The 20,843-nt window shown below is 51.3% G+C and overlaps 2 protein-coding genes across 6 annotated transcripts; one reads left to right on the top strand and one right to left on the bottom strand.

The window, feature by feature from the left end:
• The first annotated feature begins 294 nt into the window (after positions 1-294).
• LOC137854993 (sterile alpha motif domain-containing protein 12-like) lies at positions 295-2,948 on the top strand. Of its 5 annotated transcripts, XR_011095479.1 has the most exons (4): positions 295-440; positions 521-966; positions 1,708-1,835; positions 2,087-2,948. XR_011095479.1 is itself a non-coding variant. In XM_068679051.1 (3 exons), exons 1-3 carry the CDS (start codon positions 1,758-1,760, stop codon positions 2,434-2,436), a joined length of 336 nt encoding a protein of 111 aa, XP_068535152.1. In that variant the 5' UTR covers positions 1,396-1,757; the 3' UTR covers positions 2,437-2,948. The 5 variants fall into 5 exon arrangements, 1 of the variants encoding a protein (XP_068535152.1); XR_011095478.1 differs by lacking the exon at positions 295-440 and having other exon boundaries at positions 873-891; XR_011095477.1 differs by lacking the exon at positions 295-440 and having other exon boundaries at positions 966-1,104.
• A 4,474-nt stretch (positions 2,949-7,422) lies between these two features.
• On the bottom strand, positions 7,423-16,101 carry LOC137854992 (interferon-induced very large GTPase 1-like). Its single transcript, XM_068679050.1, has one exon. The coding sequence runs from the start codon at positions 15,941-15,943 to the stop codon at positions 8,603-8,605; it is 7,341 nt and encodes a 2,446-aa protein (XP_068535151.1). The 5' UTR covers positions 15,944-16,101; the 3' UTR covers positions 7,423-8,602.
• Between the last annotated feature and the right edge of the window lie 4,742 nt (positions 16,102-20,843).

Here is a 20,843-nt window from a genome sequence, read left to right as displayed (position 1 = left end):
ATGAGGGTGGCTAGGGCTATGCCAGGCACTACAGAAATCTTCCAAAACACCCTGCAAAAATCTTCGGCTCCCTTGTACGGAAGGAACCTTGCCTCTGCCAGCCACCTGCTGCTGAGCAGCCCTGCAATTGCGGAGGCAAAGCTGCGATAAGAGCTGGGTGGGACTGCGGGTGCTGCCTGCTTGGTGCTGGCTGAAAGTCTTGTGCAATGCTGCTGCTCTGTGCCGAGCTGCCTGTGGGTGGGAGGGAAGCTGAGGAGCAGGGGCAGCACTTTGGTTTTCTATAAACACCTCGTGTGCTTTGTGGACCTGGTGTCCCAGCAGAGGGAGGCTCTGCTGCGGTCGGACCGTTCTGGGCAGCTGGAGTGGCTGAAAATCCATCCCTCTGCCCACATTTGGGTAGCTGGGGGCGTCCACGTCACCAAGAGCTTCACGGGGCAGAGGTCTTTTTGGGGTCTGGGGATGGGGAGAGGTGCTGTGGAGACCAGGCACTGATCCCCACCCTCCTTTCCATGCCTCCCAGCCCATTGGGGTAGGACAGTGTGAAGCAGCACCACTGCACTCCCCGGCGTTCCCACACACGTAGGAGCACGTTCCCAGGGCTCCGTCAACGTCCTGCCAGCTCTGCGTCTACCTGGATGCACAAGACTTTTTTTTTTTCTTTTATTTTTTTTTCTCCCCACCCCTGGAAGTTGCTTAATAGCTTGGTGCACTCCTACTTTGCGGGATGTGTTGGCTTCAGCAGCCTTTAAAGATATTTTGCCACCCGACAGCGATGTCTGGTTGCTCACTTTGCTACCCAGCCTGGCGCTGCCTGCGTGGGCACTGAGCTGGCCCCAGGACCCCCCCCGGGGCTGCGTGGAAGGGGGGCACGGGCAGCGGGGACTGTTGCAGGTAGGGGCAGGGCTGCAACACTTCGGGATGTGACTCATCCTCGGGGCTCGCCCTGTTCTGGCGCTCGCGCTGGAGGTGAGGCTGCTGCGGTGCGCCCCGTGCCGATCTGCGTGGGGGCTTTTACCCCGTGGGACGGGCTGCGATGGGCCCCTTCTGCACCTAACGGGGATGGGAGAGGGGGGAGCCTTTGCAGAGCTCCTGCACCTGGTTGTGGTAAGGATGCTGCCCCGCTCTGCCCTCCTCCAACCCCTGGAAAACCTTGTGTCTGGCTCTGGCTGGGGTCTCGCCAACCCCTGGAGCTGGGTGGGGAGGGTGAAGCCAGGGCTGGGGTAGGGCAAAGAGGAAGGGGGAGCACGATTGGAGCTCGCAGAGCAGCCGCCGCGCCCCTGGCAGCCCTGGGTGCTGTTGGGGTGCCTGCAGAGGGAGCGCCCGGGCAAAGGTTCCTTTTGCTCTCCTGCTTCCCATGCGGTGGGTTCCTGCTCGACCCAGGGCGGAGGTGTGAGCTGCAGGGTGGTTGGGAGGAGGATGTTGGGCTGGGGAAGGGGTCTGGGCTGGCTTGGGGGTGCCAGGGCACGCCGGAGCCCCCCGGGGCTTGCGGAGGTGGTGGGGAGCTGGGGCTGGTCTCGCTTCCCGGGTGTGCCCGGCTCCGTGCGCCCACGCGGCAGGATGGGTGCTGGGGCCTTGTCCCAGTTCCAACTGGGGGGACGGGAATTGGGTGGGCAGGAGGGGTCTGCACTGGGGGAGGGCAGCCACCACACCCCAGGGGATGGTGTGGAACAGGGGTGCAGGGGGCTGTGCTCACCCCAGCTTTTGCAGCCCCCTCTGTAGGGAGCCCCAGCTGCCCCCGCGCCCTGCCGGACCCCCACATGGACACCGAGGCGCAGGATGGTGCCGAGGTGCAGGATGGTGCCGAGGTTCTGTCGGAGGGATGTTCGCTGGCCGAGGTGAGTGAGGGCAGGGGCTGGGGGCTGGGGGACTGGGGACTGGAGTGTCCCCGGGGGTGAACGGGAGACCCCACGGGGATGTGAGCACCGGCACCAGCATGGGCACGGGGATGGTAGAAGGGTCCCATTTCGGGGAGGGGTGGAATTTGGGCATGGAGCAGCCAGCCTGACTCCGTATCCCCCACGGGGCTGGAGGGACGGGCTGGGGGGGCGAGGGGACACCCCAGCTCACCCCTCTCTTCCCGGTGCAGGTCTCGGAGGGGCCCCCAGCACAGTGGTCAGTGCCGGAGGTGTGCGCCTGGCTGGATGCGCGGTGCGGGGACGGGGACCTGGTGCAGCTGGCGGCCGAGCACGGGGTCAGCGGCCGGGCCCTACTGCGAATGACCGAGGGGACCCTGCGGCGCATGGGGGTCGCCCCCCGCAGCCGGCGCCGAGAGCTGCTGCGGGAGCTGCTGGGGCTGCGGCTGCAGCAGGAGCTGGAGGAGCTGCTGAGCATTGCCGGGGGTGAGCATCCCCCTTAGCGCATCCACGGGGGGCACCGGCCGCGAGGACGCCGGGGGTGCCTCCAGATGGTCTGCGGTCACCTCTGTCCTCAGAGTGACGTGGACAGGAGCTTGCGAGCAGGGAGGCGATGCCATGGGATGACAAAGCGGCGGCTGGAATTAAGCACACGACATGGAAGCAGTGCTGGAAGGAGTCCCGAGGCTACCGTGTCCCCCAGAAAAACCCAAACCTGGCTGGAGAGGCAGGGCTGCGCGAGGAGAAGGAGCCTGCCCTCGCCCCTCGCCCCGTGAGCCACCTGCTGCCGGGTGACACCGGGTCCCACAAGGTGCCACTGCGCCCCGCGGGGTGTGGGGAGCCCTGTGGCAATAACACAGCAGGGATTGTCCCCAGCCACCAGATCCTGCTGCAACCCCAGGGTGTGAGGGATACAGAGAGGGGACACGGAGGTGTGACACCTTCCTTGGCTGTGCCCGGGAGCAGCGCATCGATGGGGGAGCCCACGAAGGAGGTGCTGGGGCACCCTCTGCCTCCGACCCCGGGGCTGGCAGGGTGTGCAGAGCAGCAGGGCAGGGCTGAGGGCCTCAACAAACGTGGCTGGAGCTGTGGAACCTCCAGAGTGGCTGTGCTTGAGGGACCTGCTGCCTCCCAGACAGCGAGGAGAGGCAGCCTTGGCTTTGGGCATGAGGTAGAAGGTTCCCCACTCCTTGCTGGGAGCCTGTTGTACCCATGCACAGCAGCCCAGCTGCATATGGGGTCCTGGCACTGCTGTTGTGCTTGGATCCCCCGGGGGTCTGGGGCACAGCCAGGGCAGCCTGAGGGTGCCAGCGTGGTGGGTGACAGGGGAGTTACTGGGTGATGGGGGCTCACTCCCAATTTGCCCATTCTGTTCTGCAAAGAGCCGGGGCTGGGGCTTGTAGGGGGCTGGGGCTTGCAGGGGGCTGGGGACCCCGAGTTTATAGGGCAGTGGAGCACTGGCTGGGGCCAGGTCCTGCTGCTCCCCTGCATGGACCACAGGTTGTTTCATGCTGTGCCATCTGGTTTTGCACCCGTTTGTACTTTTATTCCTGTAGTCCCTGCTGGCATGGCTCCCCAAATCCCAAATCTCACCTCCCCTAATCCCAAATCTCACCTCCCCCAATCCCAAACCTCACCTCCCCTAATCCCAAATCTCACTGGGGGCAGCACGTGTTGAAGATGTGAATGCCCAGAGTGGGAATCAGTGCTCCTGCTGGCGGTGGGGGTGCTGCAGGGGCAGGAGCTCCTTGTGCTGGTGGCTCCTTTCTGCTCCCACGGTCAGGTGGGAGAAAGCTCCGTCTGCTCCAGGCTTCACAAAGCAGGATGCTTCCAGCAAGCGTGCTCCTGGCCCAGCAAACCCTTGCCACGTGCACATTTTCCCCTGCCCCGCAGACACGTTTCTTCCCAGCTCCCTGGCTCGAACATCTTTGCCATTGTGGACCTGCTTGTTACAACCCCAAGGTCTCGCCTGGGGAGCTGGCGTCATATTCATCCCTGGAGGCGTGAGGCTGAGCCTGCTTTTTGGGTGTGCATCTCTTTGCAGAGCAGTCTGCCCTTTCAGCAGCCGGTCTCCTTCCATCCTGCCACAGCCTTTGCAGCCCCTTACTACTGGTCAGTGCCACCACCACAGCTCCCATCTTCTCTTGAGTATTCAGGGGGTGTTCCCCGGAGGCTTCCCTCCACAGTGACAATTCACCATTTGTTCTTTCTCCCTTTTCAGTAACTGCTTTTCCATGTTAGGACCCTCTCTCTTATCCCAGCCTTACCTTTCTAAGCCATTGTGCTGAGGGATCCTGTTGGGGCTGTTTTGGGCATCCAGGCAGATGACACTCTCTGTGTGTCCCCTGTCCTGTTGCCCCTGCTCCTTCAGAATCTGGATTTCTACAGCACATCTCCTGGTGTGCCCCAGCTGCTGCCCATCCCTTCCTTTGTCTCCCCTGCCTTCACGCTGGTAACCTCCTGCAGCACCATGGGCTCCAGAGGGATGCACAAGAGGATGCTCACTCAAGGCTTCCTCTTCTTGGCTGCTGTATGACCTCCTGGGGCTGTTGATTCGGGATGTCCTGGGCATTGTGGCAGTCCATCCGGCTGTTCCTGTCCCGGGATCCTGGGACATCAGCACAGAGCTGAGCTGCTGTCCTTCTCCTGCCCCTTGGAGCTGCTCAGGCCTGCATCCTCCAAAGGGCAAACAGGTCCAAACTGGGGCTGAGAGGCACCAAACTGGGGAAGTGCACCCTGGTAGAGGTGGTAAAACAAGCACTGGAAGATGTCTGGAGGGACATCTGTGCCAAGGGATGTCCCCTACCACCCTGCAGGCACTGCCACCCAACACCTTTCCTGTGTCACCCTTGGGTGCATGGAAATTGCAGCTGGTGGTTCACAGGAGTCCATGATACATGAGGACACCGAGGCTTTATTCCCTAAGCTTCTCTACCTGATTACAGATTACTGCCAACCACCACTAACAAGAATACCTACGGTTAACTGCGATGGATGCACTCAACTCCTTGACCTAGCCCATAGCAGCTTGGCTCGGGCTCCCAAGAAAGAAAGGCCTAGGCCCTGACCAGGCCACGAACTTCCTTGATTCCTGCCTGTTCTTTGGAACCCCCCTGAATCAGGTTGTGTGGTGTGCTTTGATGTTCTTCAGCCTGGAAACCAGTTCCCAGGACCATGGAATCATTTAGGTTGGCACAGACCTCCAAGACCACCACGTCCATCTGTTAACCTAGCACTGAGCAGTCTACCACTACACCATGTCCCTAAGCGCCACCTCTACACGCCTTTTGAACACCTCCAGGGATGGTGGCCCAACCACTTTCCTGGGCATCCTCTTCCAATGCCTCGCAACCCTTTAGTGAACAAATTTTCCCTAATATCCAACCTAAACGTCCCCTCGTGCAACTTGAGGCCATTTCATCATCATGTGATTAACAAGCGAATAGCAGGAGGTTCTTCCAAGACTAATTTATCAGGGAGTAAAAGAAGTCGTGGGTGCAAGGAGTGTTGTGCTTGCCTTTCCCATTTTTTGTAGTCTGACTACAAGCCAACCGCTTTATTCCATAAATATGGCTGCATGAGCTTTTGGGGGCTTTCCCTGCACAGCAGCGGGCCGCGTGGTGGCGGCCACCCCACGATCAGGGACAGCTCTCCAGGACACTGCTGGAGGCTGAGAGGCCCCTTACCAGCTGCAGATCTTCTGTCAGAGACCGACATCACACACATGTACCAAAGGGTGTTAAGACCTTGCAGGGGGTGGCACTGGGGGGGGCTCTGAGGGCCCTGCCAGCCCAAACTGCTCCGGGCTTCTGTGATTTTATCAACAGTTGCTGCATCAGAAGTATGGCATCAAATATACACACACCAATGATAGGATGAGAGGGAATGGGCTGAAGTTGTGCCAAGGGAGGTTTAGGTTGGATATTAGGGAAAACTTCTTTACCAAAAGGGTTGTTAGGCATTGGAACGGGCTGCCCAGGGAAGTGGTTAAGTCACCATCCCTGGAGGTCTTGAAAAGACGTTTAGATGTAGAGCTTGGTGGTATGGTTTAGTGGAGGACTGGTTAGTGTTAGGTCAGAGGTTGGACTAGGTGATCTTGGAGGTCTCTTCCAAACTAGACTATTCTGTGATTCTGTAATGAAAATAAATTTACTCTTTGTGTTTCAGCTGTGGGTCTGTTGTTTTTTCTGCTGCCTGCCTGTGCTGGCCCGCACCCCGGCCTAGTGGGATGCAAATGTAAAATCGTACGGAGTCCTGCCCAGGGACTGCTGCCTTTGCTCTGTCCTCCCCCAAAACACTCCCACCACATCCACCTCAAAATTAGAGGTTTTACCCTTCTGGAGCAGCCTTGCACAGCTGACACACATTCCCAGAGCCCCAGGCTGGCTGCCACCTAGCCTTGCATTTAGGAAGCAGGTTGGGATTGGGGGTTTGCAGACCCTTCCCCAAGCTGCATCACCAAGGCCTCATCCTGCCCTGGGAGTTGGTCATAGTGAGGCTCAGCCTGGTCTCCCCATCCTCAAGGCCAATTAAGCCATCAGTGAAGGGAATTAGATTGTCAGGATAGCATTTGGTCTTGACAAATGCATACTGGTTGTATTTTTTATCAGCTTATTATCCCGGGGGGCGTATAAAATTATTGTTTCCTGATTTACTCTGGTGTGCGAGATGTACCGGACTATTAGATGAATTAGGGCCGGGGGGGCTTGTGAGTCCCTGTTCACCCCTGGTCCTCCTGCCAGGAGCAGCTGCTCTTGGCCTGCTTCAGCGCGGGGGCTTTTCCCATCCTGCACAAACTCTGAGACGATTGTTGATGGTTTTGGAAATGGCCTTGGACAGAACAGTCTTGGAGAGAGATGAATTTGATGGCTGGACTGTTAGATGAGTTAGGAATGCAGTGTCTTCATGGCCTCTTTCCCGTACGTCCAGGTCTCTCTCATCCTGGGGAGCCCAGACCTGTTCCCAGTACTGCAGACGGGGCCTCACCAGTGCTGAGGAAGGATCCCCTCCATCATTTCCATCATGTATCAGCGGGCCTAGTCAACTGGAGATGTTGCAGATGACTGGAGACTTGCAAATGTGACACCCATCGATAAGAAGGGAATGGGCCCAAGTTGTGCCAGGGGAGGTTCATGCTGGAAATGAGGAGACATTTCTGCTCAGAAAGAGCAGTCAGGCCTTGGGATGGGTTGCCCAGGGAGGCAGTGGCATCACCATCCCTGGGGGTGTTCAAGGAGAGGTTGGACGTGGTGCTTGGGGACATGGTTTGGTGGTGACATTGGTGATCAGGTGATGGTTAGACCAGATGATCTTGGAGGGCTTTTCCAAGCTTCATGATTCTAGGATTCTACAGGAAAGCTGGGGTGGGACTCTTTATCAGGACGTGTAACAATAGGACAAGGGATAATGGCTTTAAACTAAAAGAGGGGAGATTTAGATTAGAAACAAGGAAGAAAATCTTTAATATGACAGCAATAAGGCACTGGCACAGGTTTCCTAGAGATGCTGTGGATGCCCCATCCCTGGAGGTGTTCAAGGCCAGGCTGGATGGGGCTTTGAGCAACCTTGATCTAGTGGGAGGTGGGCCTGCCCATAGCAGGGGGATTGGAACTAGATGATCTTCAAAGTCCTTTCCAACCCAAACCATTCTGATTTTATGATTCTAGGAGAATTGTGACTCACCTTGAAATGAAGCACACAGAGACTAGTCCAGTCCAACTCAAACAGTTTCTTAGCAAAGACTACAAAGCATTATAATGAATCACCACTCTTGACAGTTCTTCAGGAGATTCTGGTCATTGGGTTTGCAGCAGGATTGCAGGAAAAGTGCACAGTAAACACCCCCTCCCTCTGCGCTGGTACAGGCAGAGCCACTTCCATGTTCTCCAGACCCTTTTTCTTCAGTTGTCACCTGCCCGTCTTGACAGCACAAATGCTAAGCTCACGCACTGCTGACAGCTGCTGAGGAAGCTGCAAAGCTGTCTAATTCTCTACGTTGGTTATAAAGGGCTTTTACCCAACACAGAAGTGTTTGGCAAAAGCAGTTGGGGTGGCTAGGTGCTGGAGGGAACTTTGCCAGGCTCATGAGTAGGAATGGCTCATGGAAGTGGGGGCACATCTTAACCTAGGACATATACCTAATAACCACACAGTCAAAAATCACTGTCTAAATCCACATAGGCTGCTGCGTTAATTGCTTTAATGACATCAGAAAGAAAACGGCACCCGAGCACTGAGTTTATGAGTGCAAATAAGAATCCCAAAAAACAAAATAGCCAAGTTCCCCACAAATGTTCACCTGCTCGCAGACCCCGCTGTCCTTTCTGCAAGTGTGACAAGTATTGCTGCAGGGAAACTGTTCTTTTGCCAGTGTCATTTCTTTTCCCATAGCAGTTGATAAAACTGGTACTTGCTAATGCTGCCTTTGCTCTTCATCTGGCACTTGGTCTTGATCTTGGCGGTATGACTGCTTGCTACCGGAATATTTTTCTAGTTTGCTTTAAGACAAAGCTGATGTAAATATTTATGGCAAGAAAGGAAGAGGACTTGGACTTTATCACACAGCAAAGGAATCGCTGAGCAGCAGCATGAGAAGCACTCCTCAGTTCACCCAATATTGTAGCAATTACATTTAGTTTTATTGACAAGGTTTAAGTCATAATCATTACAAGAAGATTTTGTGGTTATCCCCGTATTATGTTCTTCTAAAATGCAAAGCACTTGCAGTTTTTCCTTCGTACCAACTTAGCCTAACATTTCTCCAGCTGAGCGAGTGCATTCTGCTTTGTAACTCTTTGCCATGAAGCAGGAATTTCTCCTTTGCCATGAAATTTCCCATTGTAGCATTGTTCTAGCTGTGTCCTGAAAGAAGACACAAACCATTTCCAGTATGCTTGCATGGATGGATCAGGAGGAATGCTCCAAGTGGAATATGGAGGTCCTGCATCCCGGTATTTCTTGTAGGGGATCCATGTGTCTTCACCAATCCTGAATGAGCAGTCACTTGAAACACTGCTAGAACAAATATCAATGACTAGGTTGTCTGTTTCATGCCATTTAGATCCTCTTTTTTCATGCCATTTGAGTCCTGTGAAAGCTTGTGGACGATGGAAGACAACCCGGTGGTCTCCGTCATGGTTTGGCATAGTGTTAGTGCAAACAGCCTCACAAAATGGACACTGCTCCTGGCACCCTGCAAACTGCTCAGCCACTATTGTGTGAGGCTGCCTTTCAAAGGAGCTCATACGAGCTTCTTTAAACTCCTTCCTGAGATCATCAATAACGGGAGACAGTGCTTCTGTCATGGCATTATTCAGGAACTCTATGTCTGTTATCTCCTGACGTTCAATGCCCTTCAGGTCGCTCCTGGGCAAGCTTATCATGTCTCCAAGTGCTCTGCAGAATTCATCCAGCCAAAGAGAGATTTGATCCTTTCTGTCTTTTCTGTCTTTGACAACCGTGGTTGATGCAAAAACAGCTGACTGAATGTTTTCATAGTAACGAGAGAGGGATTCTCTTAAAAACATCTCTAGCCTTCTGTTCTTATCTAAACAGTACGTCTCAACTTTTGTCTTAATGTAATTATTTAAAAATTCTCCTGGGGCATTAAGATAATACATGAATTTTTGAAAATGTTCATTTTCTGCTAGGTATTTCAGCATGCAAGCTTCCAGAGTGGATCTATTGCCTCCGAAATCTGGAATTTTATCCTTCACGTCTCGAGCTATGTCAAGAGCTGTCTTCTCGTAGATGGCGTGTCGAAGAGCTGGGGCAATCTTGCTGCACAGGAAATCAGCAAATGTTGTGATACAAGAGGCTCCTTGGCAGGAAATCTGGAAACATTTAAAGAAGTCTTCTCTCTTGCTCTCCAGGTAGACGACTGGATCATTTGCTTTCCTGAATGCTGTGTGCATGTCTTTAAACCTTTCTGCTGCCATTCTGCACAGGTGCAGTGATAAATCTATTTTGTAATCTTTATTAAAAGTGTAATTTGCAGTGTTAGGAACAGACTTCATACCTCCCTCCACTTCGTTTAGTATTTCATGAATAAAAGTTCGACTGTAATCCATTTTATCTTTTTCCTTCTTCTCAATGCTTTCCTTCACACGCTTTATGATGCTATCTGTAATGTGGTGCATGTTGTTCACATCGGCATCGTTGAAACCCTTATAAAACATGCGGAAGCCTTTTTTCTTAGACACATGTTTCTCTATGTCAAGAGAAAATGTATTATTTTGGTATAAATTCAATATGTGTTTATCTACATTAGGCTCCTTAAAGTGATCTAGAAGGATATTTTCTATGTCCACATCAATGTCCACCTCTTCCTGAGGGGGAGCAGCAGAAGAGACTTCATAAAGCCACTCCATCCAGATAGAATTGAAGCGGTTTCTCAGTTCACTTTCACCTAATTTCTGGCCTTTTAGAGACAAGGCCAACTCTCTGCTCTTTCTCAGGAGCTCATTTTCATATTCAGACTTCCTCTCATCCATTTTACTCTGGCTCTTCTTTACTTCTAGAAGTTTCTCACACTTCCTTCGCATTTCAACAAGAAGGGACTCTCTCAGTTCTTTCAGCTTCAGTTCCGTGCTGCTTTTCCACTGGATCAGTATTTCATGGTCTCTGTCTTCACTGAAGAACGTTTCCATGTTCTTGGTGATGGCATCACTTCTCTCTTGCACCAGTTTTTCAAGGTGTTCTGTGGTGACCTTGTCCAACTCCCCGTTCCGCACCTTGTTTTCCAGTTTCATTTGCAAGTCTAAGATGTGACTTCTCAGCTGCCAGGTCCACTGACTAAATGCAGTTTCCAGTTTCTTGTAGGCAGCAATCTCCACTGAATTCTTGAAGCTGAAAACAAAGTTTTCATTCAGCAGGGCATTCCACAGGTCACTAATACGAACTTTAAAGCTGGAGAGCCTCAAAACGCTGCTGTGCGATTCCTTCTTGGCAGCTTGAAGAATTTTGCTCTTTAATTCCTGGACGTTCTGGCTGTAGGTGGGGTTGGGCGGTGCCATCGGTGGGTTTCCTTCCCACAGGTGAGCAAAGTAATGAATGTGGGTGTTCACGTCAAAGCGGATGACGTCGCTGAAGCAGGTGATGTCACAGAATTCCTGCTGGGCCGCAATCACGGTCATTTCATCCAGCTTTTCCTGCAGACGTCTTTGTCCCTCCATGTTCTTTTCCTTTGCGGTTATTTCGCCCACGTTTTGGTGCACAAAGAGGCAGCCTGGGGAAATATTAACTTGCTTCATCCTCAGGAAAGCCTGCACAGCAATCTGAAGGACGTCTTGCATTTCCGAAGGATTTTCTCCAAAGATGTTGATCAGAGTCATGTTTCCGATGCCAATGACAAAGGTGGCCAGCTCATTGTCGTGGTTAAGTGACTGCTTATTGGCCATCTCTATGGCACGAAGTCCTTCTGTGTCAACAACAAGCAGGTAATCAAAGTTCAAATCCTGTTGGAGCTTCTCGTCCACTTTAATGAGCTGCATAAACGCTCCCTGGGTGCACCTCCCTGAGCTGACCTTAAACTGGAGACCAAACATGGCATTCAGCAGGGTTGACTTCCCTGTGCTCTGGATGCCAAGCACGGAAAGCACAAATATTCGCTTGTCCCCTAGCTTCTCAATTAACCTGTCAAAGACGGCTCCAATCCATTGCAGTGGTACATAAGAAGCATCGCCATCCATCAGCTCAATGGGATACCCTAAAACCATCAGATTGGCAGCAATTTCAGATAGTTTGACATACCAATTTTCTTTGGAGTATGTTGATTCCAGTGCCTCATAAATCTGCCCCACCTCTCTCAAAATATGCTCAAGGCCAATGGACGAATCATTGATTTCATCAGAAAGGGCATCTAATTTCTTAACCAATAGAGTTTTCAGGTTGTTGCTTTCATTGCTTTTCTTTAATGCCAGGATTTGAGACCATAACTGATGGTACTCTCTCTTCAGCTCATCAAGGCGATCAGAGGAGATGTCGCCCATGAAGATCTTCATCCACTGCAGAAAGAATTTCTTGGTATTGTCTGGCTGTGAATGGAGAAAGTCAAGGACTGTTTTCATCAGCTGATTGAGGGGAAACGCTTTGCCTAGTTGCTTTCTTCGTATTGCAGACTTCTCCAATTCAATTTGGCTCCGATGATGCTCTATGCTCTTGTTCCCCTTTTCCTGCAAGCGAGTGAGTTCTTTGTCCTTTTCACACCACATGTACCACAGTTTTCCCTGAAGAGGCAGTAGCTGTGATTTGATCTCAGACAACTTCTCCTTCTTCAACAGATTCACCAGTGTGATTGCTGTTTCTTTGGCTGTCACGCACGCTTCTGCATCTTCATCGACTAAGAAGCCGTGCTGGCGAGCTGTGCTCAGGCATGCATTGAGGCTAACAAGCGTGCTCGACCCTTCCACTAGGTCTCGGATGGTTTTTGTCAGCTCAGCCACTAATTCTGCTTCATTTCTGTTCTTGATCCCTATTCTTACGTTTTGGCTAGATCGGACAGCTGCAACGCTCTCTTTCTCAGTGAAAAGGCAAACCAAAGGCCTCTGAGACTGCCACAGATCATGTAAAATTCTCCTGCCTTTTTTCTCGTTGCTCTGATCCAACTCAGAAACAAGAACCACGTTCACGGTAGAGATCTCCTGTAAAAACTGCAGCTGGGGTTCGTGATCCCTCGCATCTCCATGCAGGTTACAGAAAGCAACAGGGCCATTAAAGCTGTCGTTGTCACTACCACGGGGAAGGTACCAGGAGATCTCCACAACACCTTTCATCAGGAAGCAGTCTTTGGTGCTGCCTTCGCAATGGTGGTGGAAAAAAGTGTCATGTTTCTTCCTGCTCAGCAGGGCATTCAGGAGCTGAGACTTGGAAGAGAAAGGAGAGCTGCCGATGCGGAGGAAGGACACGATGGGCATCTCTGCCTGATAAATGAGTTTGTTGTTGTGACTGCTAATCCTCGTCTGCTCTCCCGATCTCACCGTCCCTTTCCAGCTCTTCTTGATTTGGCTGAGGGACCAGAGAGGGAACTCTATCTGTGAAGTGCCCGGGTTTGGTACCAGGAGGGGTAGTGCAAACTGGCAGAAAGCAAGCTTGGATGAAAGGTACTGTCTCATGAAATCATCAGCACAATGAAAAATTGCCATCTGGAGGTCCATGGGGTGCACATGACTCTCCCTGCTTGCAGATTCAGGGGCTCCTTTGTCCAAGTCACTGAGAAAGTCATCAAAGGAATCAGAGGGCTCGTGCTCCTCCCCTGAGGTGTTTGGTGTGGGTGTGACTCCTGGCTTACTGGCCTCCTTGCAAGTCAGGTACCTCACCCGATAATCCATGGTCAGGAGCTTTTGCAGGAAGTAAAATGGTAGCTCGCTGTCCTTGCTGGGCTGGCTGTTGTGTACAGATGTCTGGTGTATTATGTGGAAATCTTCTGTGCCCATTTTTCTTGGATAGTACCTTTCCAGCCCGAGGCGCTTAAGTAAGTTGAGGAACTCTGGGTTTGCAGCGGCTTGATTTGCTTTGGATTTGCTGCTGTCTGATTTGGGTTTGCACTGACTGGGAGGCTGCATGCCTTGAAAAGCATCTTCCAGGTCTTTCATTATATCATCTTTGTTCAGGTTGCCAGATGTGTCCTCCAGTTGCCCATCAATGAAGGATTGCAAATCTCTTTCCAGCATCTCCCAGTCTTTGAATGCATTGTGCTTTTCGAGGAGAGCTTTCATCTCTGTGGACCATGTGTTTTTCGTCTTTTCTTTCATGAAAACTAGGCGGTCATTCTTCTGCTCATGGGTGACCTTCTTGTTTTTGGATGTTATGGTGAGCCCCCTCAGCAGCAGGAAGGCCTGAGCTCTGTAAACATCCTGCTCCTTCAGGCTCTGATACTCGTTATGTGCCATGTGCATTTCCTTTATCATGAAATTAATTTCTGGACACCCAAGGAGGTACTGAAAAGTGCTGCTTTCTACTTGGTATCCCGTGCTGGTTGTAACTAAGAGCACGAAGAGTTCTATGTCTTCCTGTGCCCTTTGCTGCAGAGACTGGAGCAAGGAAGAAATAGACTGGCTTACAGTGAAGGTGGCTTTGATCTTTGCCTCATGAATGGCAGATGCAGAAGTTGCCGGTGCGTAGGTGACTTCCATGATGTCCTCCTTCATTTGCAGCAGTGTCGTATTGAGATCTTCAAGACTGGAAATATTGGGAGTTTTGGGAAGCGTGTGCTCCGTCTGGAAGACCCACTGCATAATAAAGGAAGTCCTGGGGAAGTCCTTGACAGAATAGATGTGAGGATCAAGCAGGCACTGCAGCAGAGATTTGATGTAGGTGGTGTTTTCCGGAGAAGACTTCTGGCAAAAAGAAACAGTGTTCACCAGGAACTCCTGCAATGCTTTGTCTGACAGACATATGTTGATCCAGACACTGTGATTCTTTGTTCTCTTATTCAGACCCTGTTTAAAATCTAGCAACATGAGCAGTTTCTTTTCATCCACTGTCCCCTCCCAGGTCTTCACTTGCTCTAGGAAAGCTCTGGCGTCTTCTACAGCACTGGCCAGTTCTTCTCCAAAGATCACACCAGTGCTGCGATTCGTTAGCGCTTCGTAGACAGTCCTGAGGCTGCTGCTCATTTGATGGGAGGCTTTAAAATCGCTGCTGTGGTTGGACAGGATTATGTCCCACACTGGGATCAGCTGAAAGCCCCGGTCGATCACACACCAGGTTGTGTTATTGGCCACAAGCCCGCATTTCCACTCGGGAAGGGAATCCGTCTCTGCTGGGCCCCCTGTTTTGGTCACATAGAGCTGAACTGCTGTGTGGGTGCTGCTTCCGTCTCTTCCCTGAAATGATGCCTGTGAGCTGGACTTTGAAGCATCCCCCTTCACTCCCCACTTGGTACCGAAGACGCTGAAGCTAGCCCCGACGTAGCTGTTCAGTGCTTCAGATGTTTGTTGCTTCATCTCATCCCATTGCTCTGCCCTGAAACCTTCGGCAGATGCTTTCCACCAGAATATTCCCCCAAAGTGGAGGGGTCCCTGGATCACGTGGGACCCAAACCTGCGGAAGAAGCTGGCGCACCTGCTCTTCAGTAGGTGGAACCTGTCTGCCTCCTGGGTGATGCTCAGAAGCTGTTCGATGTCTTGCAGCTCTCGCAGGGCTGCGTCTGAGAGGCGAAGCTGGTCCTTTTGGAAGTAGTAGGAGGCCAGAGGCATGTATTGGTACATGGTGGTGCAAATGTACGCCTGCTCCGAGCGTGACCGACGGGAGTCCTCTGACTGTGAGGACTTGCCGTAATCTACACCTGTTTCAACACTGAACCTCCAGAACCCACCTTTGACAGAAGCATTGATGCTGAACCCCAGCTGCTCCATGGACTTGGTGAAAGTGGCTTCTGCTGCAGAGGAGGAGAACTCCTTCCTGTCAAGCAGCGACCCTTGCACTGGACCAGTGAGCATGAAGCCATCAGGGACCCTGATGAGTTGCTCTTGCTTTGCCAGCACATCCTCCAGGCTGTTGGTTTGGTAAATCCCCTGCAGAGCCAGGCCTCCCGATGCCCGCCTCAGGACCTCCTCGTCAGAGACGTTCTCTGTCTTCCCCATGAACTTCTCCTGCTGCTCCAGTTGCTTCCGGATGCTCACCAGCTCATCCAGCAATGCCTTCTCTGGAGGTGCCCAGTACTCCTTGGGAATGTCCATGGCTTGCTGTAGGGCCTCCACTTTCTTACTTATCATTTCCTTGCTGTGGTTACGGCTCTTCTGCATTTCTTCCAGCTCCTGTAGGATTGACTTGGCTTCTTCTTGCCTCTGCTTCATCCTCTCTAGGTGCTGTTTCTGCAGTTCATCAACACCTGTTTCGTTGCCTGTGATTCCCAGGAGCTTTTGGAGTGCCTTGGTCTCCCAGGGGTACCGTACTTCGCACTCCAGTTTAAGGTAGTCTTCATATTGCAGATGTTTCCAAGCATTTATTGAGTTAACACCCAATATCTCTGACAGTTTGGGGAGCCAGTATTCTTCGTCAAGTCCTTCCTTCTCAAATGCTTCTGCCAGCAATTGCTGAGCAAGTTGATTCTTTTCCCCAGCATCTGCTCTCTCCTCCTGTGACTCCATGGCTGTGGAAGGGGAAAAGAGACTTTTGTTACATCAGGTTAGAGGAGGCCACCATCCCTTAGAAGAGGCCTCTCCATAGTTCCCGGCCCACGCATTTCTTCTGCCCTGCTGCTGGAACCCAGCCTCGGGCACCCCTGAAATATGCAGACACAGACAGACAGACACACGCAACCACTGGCACGGCTGCACAAATAGCCATGGACAAGGCACTGCCTTCAACAGCACCCATGTATAAGCTGCTGTGGTGGTTCCGCTCGAGTGGGCAGCCAAGTTCCACCACAGCCGCTTTCTCACTCCCCCTCCTCCAAGAGGAGTGGGGAGAAAATACGATGAAAATGGCTCAAAGTTTGAGAGAAGGACACGAAGATCATGCAGAAATTTTTGTTATGAGCAAAACAGACTCAGCATAGGACCTGTAGCCTGTGGAGAGGAGACCACGCAGGAGCAGGTGACCTGGCAGGAGCTGCTGCCCGTGGGGGAGCCAGGTTGGAGCAGTTTTGCTCCTGAGGGATGGACCCCGTGGTACGGACTCATATCTGGAGCAGTTCTGGAAGAGCTGCTGCCTGTGGGAAGCCCACGCCGGATCAGTTCATCAAGGACTGTGTCCCATGGGAGGGACCACACAGCACAGGGGATGAGAGTGACCGAGAAGGAGCGGCAGAGAAGAAGTGCTGTAGACTGACCATAACCCCCATTCCCCCGTTCCCCTGCGCTGCTCGGGGGGAGGAGGTGGAAGAGGGTGGATGGGGGGGGGAAGGTGCTTTTGGTTTCTTTCCTTTGTTTCTCACTTCTCTAGCTTGTTAGTAATAAGCAATAAACCTTACTGTCTCCCTATGCCGAGTCTGCTTTCCCCTCACAAATAATTACTGTGTGGTCTTCTTGTCCTTATGTCAACCTTTGAGCCTTTTTCATCGTATTTTCTCCCCATTCCTCTTTGAGGAGGGGGAGTGAGAGAGCGTCTGTGGTGGAGCTCGGCTGCCCACTCGAGCAGAACCACCACAATGATCTATAATATGTCTTCCATCTCAAACCATTCTAGGATTCTTTAGGATTTGGAGCCTTGGTTTCTCATGGTCGGGTAGATGACCTGGCAATGCACAGACTATGCCTCTGGGGCTGTTTTCAGAGCATGATGCAGGGAGCAGCCAACGCCTGCCCAGGGCCATGGTGGAAGGGCCCTGGGGGAGCTGCCAGAGGAGCATGAAGCCCACTGGGGTGGTGTTGGAGGATGTTGTGGTTTAACCAGGCAGGCAGCAAAGCACCACACAGCCGTTCGCTGGCTCCCCCCACCCCCACAGCAGGATGGGGGAGGGAACTGAAGAAAAAAAAGTTAAAGGGCAAAAAAAAATCCAGATGCTCTTAGAAGCTCATCTAAGCACACTTGTTGAGTGATCTCCCTGTCCTTATCTCAACCCATGAACCCTTTTCATTGCATTTTCTCCCACTTTTCCTATGAGGACGGGGAGAGAGAGAGCAGTTGTGGTGGAGCTCAGCTGCCCAGCAGAACAATACCACCACAGTCCCTTCCAATCCAAACCATTTTAGGATACTATGAAGTGCTAAAAGCCTGCGTGTTGAGAAGAAGACAGTTTAATAGGACAGAAAAGGAAGGGGTAATGATGATGATGGTGATAATAATAAACCAACAAATATCCAAAGCAATTGATACACAGTGCAATTGGTTACCAACCACTGACTGAAGCCTAACCCTTGCTTTAGCAGTGGCTGCCCCCTACCCCAGCCAACTCCCCTAGATTTTATTGCTGAGCGGTACGCCCTCTGGGATGGGACATCCTTTGGTTCCTTGGGGTCAGCTGTCCTGCTTCTCTGTCCCCTACACCTGAGCAGAGCCCATTTCCCCTGAGCGAAAAGCCCTGCTGCCCTCCTGGCATCTCGCAGCCCAGCGAGCAGGAGGCCAAGGGGTCTCCACATGTGGCCCCTGCCGTGCCCAGTGCATGTCAGCAGAGACCTACCTGCCCTCCCTGGTGCTCTGCAGCTCCAGTAGCATCTCAGCCCAGCTCCCGCACCATCTCAGCGCAGCCCCTGCACAGCCTCAGCCCACCCCTGACCCCACTCTTTATAGAGCCTCAAGCCTCTGCGCTGTCTGCAGTTTATAGGTTGCATGGCAGGGAGATATTTTTTGCTTTCCTGGAAGTCAGGCTATTATCTTTCAGTGCCTGAAAGTGAAACTTGGCAGTTGCTGGTTGTGCTGGAGCAGCCACATTCCCAAGCACTCCTCCAAGGAAGGCAAGGGGAAGTGGAAGAAGCAGGCAGCTCTAAAGCAGAGCCATCACAGAAATGGGAGGGAGAAGAGACAGAAATCATAGCAGAGTCAGAATCCACCTGAACCCTATCCCTGAGAGAGGTGCGAGGTAGCAAAAGGATTTTGGCTGTCACCTACGTGAGCACATTCTCACCTAGTTGCTCTTAAAGAAAATCTTTAATATGACAGCAATGAGGCACTGGCACAGGTTTCCTAGAGACGCTGTGGATGCCCCATCCCTGGAGGTGTTCAAGGCCAGGCTGGATGGGGCTTTGAGCAACCTTGATCTAGTGGGAGGTGGGCCTGCCCATAGCAGGGGGATTGGAACTAGATGATCTTCAAAGTCCTTTCCAACCCAAACCATTCTGATTTTATGATTGTAGGAGAATTGTGGCTCACCTTGAAATGAAGCACGCAGAGACCAGTCCAGTCCAACTCAGTTTATTAGCAAAGACTACAAAGCATTATAATGAATCACCACTCTTGACAGCTCTTCAGGAGACTCTGGTCATTGGGTTTGCAGCAGGATTGCAGGAAAAAGTGCAGAGTAAACACCCCCTCCCTCTGCGCTGGTGCAGGCAGAGCCACTTCCATGTTCTCCAGACCCTTTTTGTTCAGTTGCCACCTGCCTGTCTTGACAGCACAAATGCTAAGCTCACGCACTGCTGACAGCTGCTGAGGAAGCTTCAAAGCTGTCTAATTCTCTACATTGGTTATAAAGGGCTTTTACCCAACACAGAAGTGCTTGGCAAAAGCAGTTGGGGTGGCTAGGAGCTGGAGGGAACTTTGCCAGGCTCAGGCTCATGAATAGGAATGGCTCATGGAAGTGGGGGCACATCTTAACCTAGGACATATACCTAATAACCACAGAGTTAAAATCACTGTCTAAATCCACATAGGCTGCTGCGTTAATTGCTTTAATGGCATCAGAAAAAGAACAGAACCTGAGTACTGAGTTTATGAATGCAAACAACAATCCCAAAAACCAAAACAGCTGAGTTCCCCACAAATGTTCACCTGCTCGCAGATGCTACTGGCCTTTCTGCAAGTGTGACAAGTATTGCTGCAGGGAAACTGTTCTTTTGCCAGTGTCATTTCTTTTCCCATAGCAGTTGATAAAACTGGTACTTGCTAATGCTGCCTTTGCTCTTCATCTGGCACTTGGTCTTGATCTTGGCGGTATGACTGCTTGCTACCAGAATGTTTTTCTAGTTTCCTTTAAGACAAAGCTGATGTATATATTTATGGCAAGAAAGGATGAGGACTTTGACTTTATCACACAGCAAGGGAATCGCTGAGCAATGGCATGAGAAACACTCCTTAGTTCACCCAAAGTTTTAGCAGTTACAGTTAGTTTTCTTGGCATGGTTTAAGTCATAATCATTACAAGAAGATTTTGTGGTTATCCTCGTATTATGTTCTTCTTAAATGCAAAGCACTTGCAGTTTTTCCTTCATACCAACTTAGCCTAACATTTCTCCAGTTCAGCGAGTGCATTCTGTTTTGTAACTCTCTTCCAGGAAGCAGGGATTTCTCCTCTGCCATGAAATTTCCCATTGTAGCGTTGTTCTAGCTGTGTCCTGAAAAAAGACACAAACCATTTCCTATGCTTGCATGGATGGATCAGGAACAATGCTCCAAGTGGAATATGGAGGTCCTGCATCCCGGTATTTCTTGTAGGGGATCCATGTGTCTTCACCAATCCTGAAAAAGCAGCCACTTGAAACATTGCTAGAACAAATATCAATTACTAGGTTGTCTGTTTTATGCCATCTGTATCCTCTCAAAACTTGTGGACGATGGAAGACAACCCGGTGGTCTCCGTCATGGTTTGGCATAGTGTTAGTGCAAACAGCCTCACAAAATGGACACTGCTCCTGGCACCCTGCAAACTGCTCAGCCAGTATTGTGTGAGGCTGCCTTTTAAAGGAGCTCATACGAGCTTCTTCAAAATCTTTCCTGAGATCATCAATAACGGGAGACAGTGCTTCTGTCATGGCATTATTCAGGAACTCTACGTCTGTTATCTCCTGATGTTCAATGCCCTTCAGGTTGCTCCTGGGCAAGCTTATCATGTCTGCAAGTGCTCTGCAGAATTCATCCAGCCAAAGAGAGATTTTATCCTTTCTGTCTTTTCTGTCTTTGACAACCGTGGTTGATGCAAAAACAGCTGACTGAATGTTTTCATAGTAATGAGAGAGGGAGTCTCTTAAAAACATCTCTAGCCTTTTGTTCTTATCTAAACAGTACGTCTCAACTTTTGTCTTAATGTAATTATTTAAAAAGTCTCCTGGGGCATTAAGGTAATGCTTGAAATTTTCAAATTTTTCTTCTTCTGCTAGGTATTTCAGCATGTAATATTCCAGAGTGGATCTATTGCCTCTGAAATCTGGAATTTTATCCTTCACGTCTCGAGCTATGTCAAGAGCTGTCTTCTCGTAGATGACGTGTCGAAGAGCTGGGGCAATCTTGCTGCACAGGAAATCAGCAAATGTTGTGATACAAGAGGCTCCTTGGCAGGAAATCTGGAAACATTTAAAGAAGTCTTCTCTCTTGCTATCCAGGTAGACGACTGGATCATTTGCTTTCCTGAATGCTGTGTGCATGTCTTTAAACCTTTCTGCTGCCATTCTGCAC

Source organism: Anas acuta, chromosome 3, assembly GCF_963932015.1.
Source record: "Anas acuta chromosome 3, bAnaAcu1.1, whole genome shotgun sequence".
Classification (NCBI taxonomy): Eukaryota; Metazoa; Chordata; class Aves; order Anseriformes; family Anatidae; genus Anas; species Anas acuta.
The sequence above is the reverse complement of the archived record's forward strand: the minus strand, read 5'-3'. Positions and strand labels throughout refer to the sequence as shown.

Bases quoted from the DNA above. Each gene is read 5' to 3' on its own strand.
- LOC137854992 (XM_068679050.1), bottom strand. From the start codon at position 15,943: ATGGAGTCACAGGAGGAGAGAGCAGATGCTGGGGAAAAGAATCAACTT.
- LOC137854993 (XM_068679051.1), top strand. From the start codon at position 1,758: ATGGACACCGAGGCGCAGGATGGTGCCGAGGTGCAGGATGGTGCCGAG. The intron at 1,836-2,086 runs GTGAGTGAGGGC...TTCCCGGTGCAG, and splicing joins AGGGATGTTCGCTGGCCGAG to GTCTCGGAGGGGCCCCCAGC.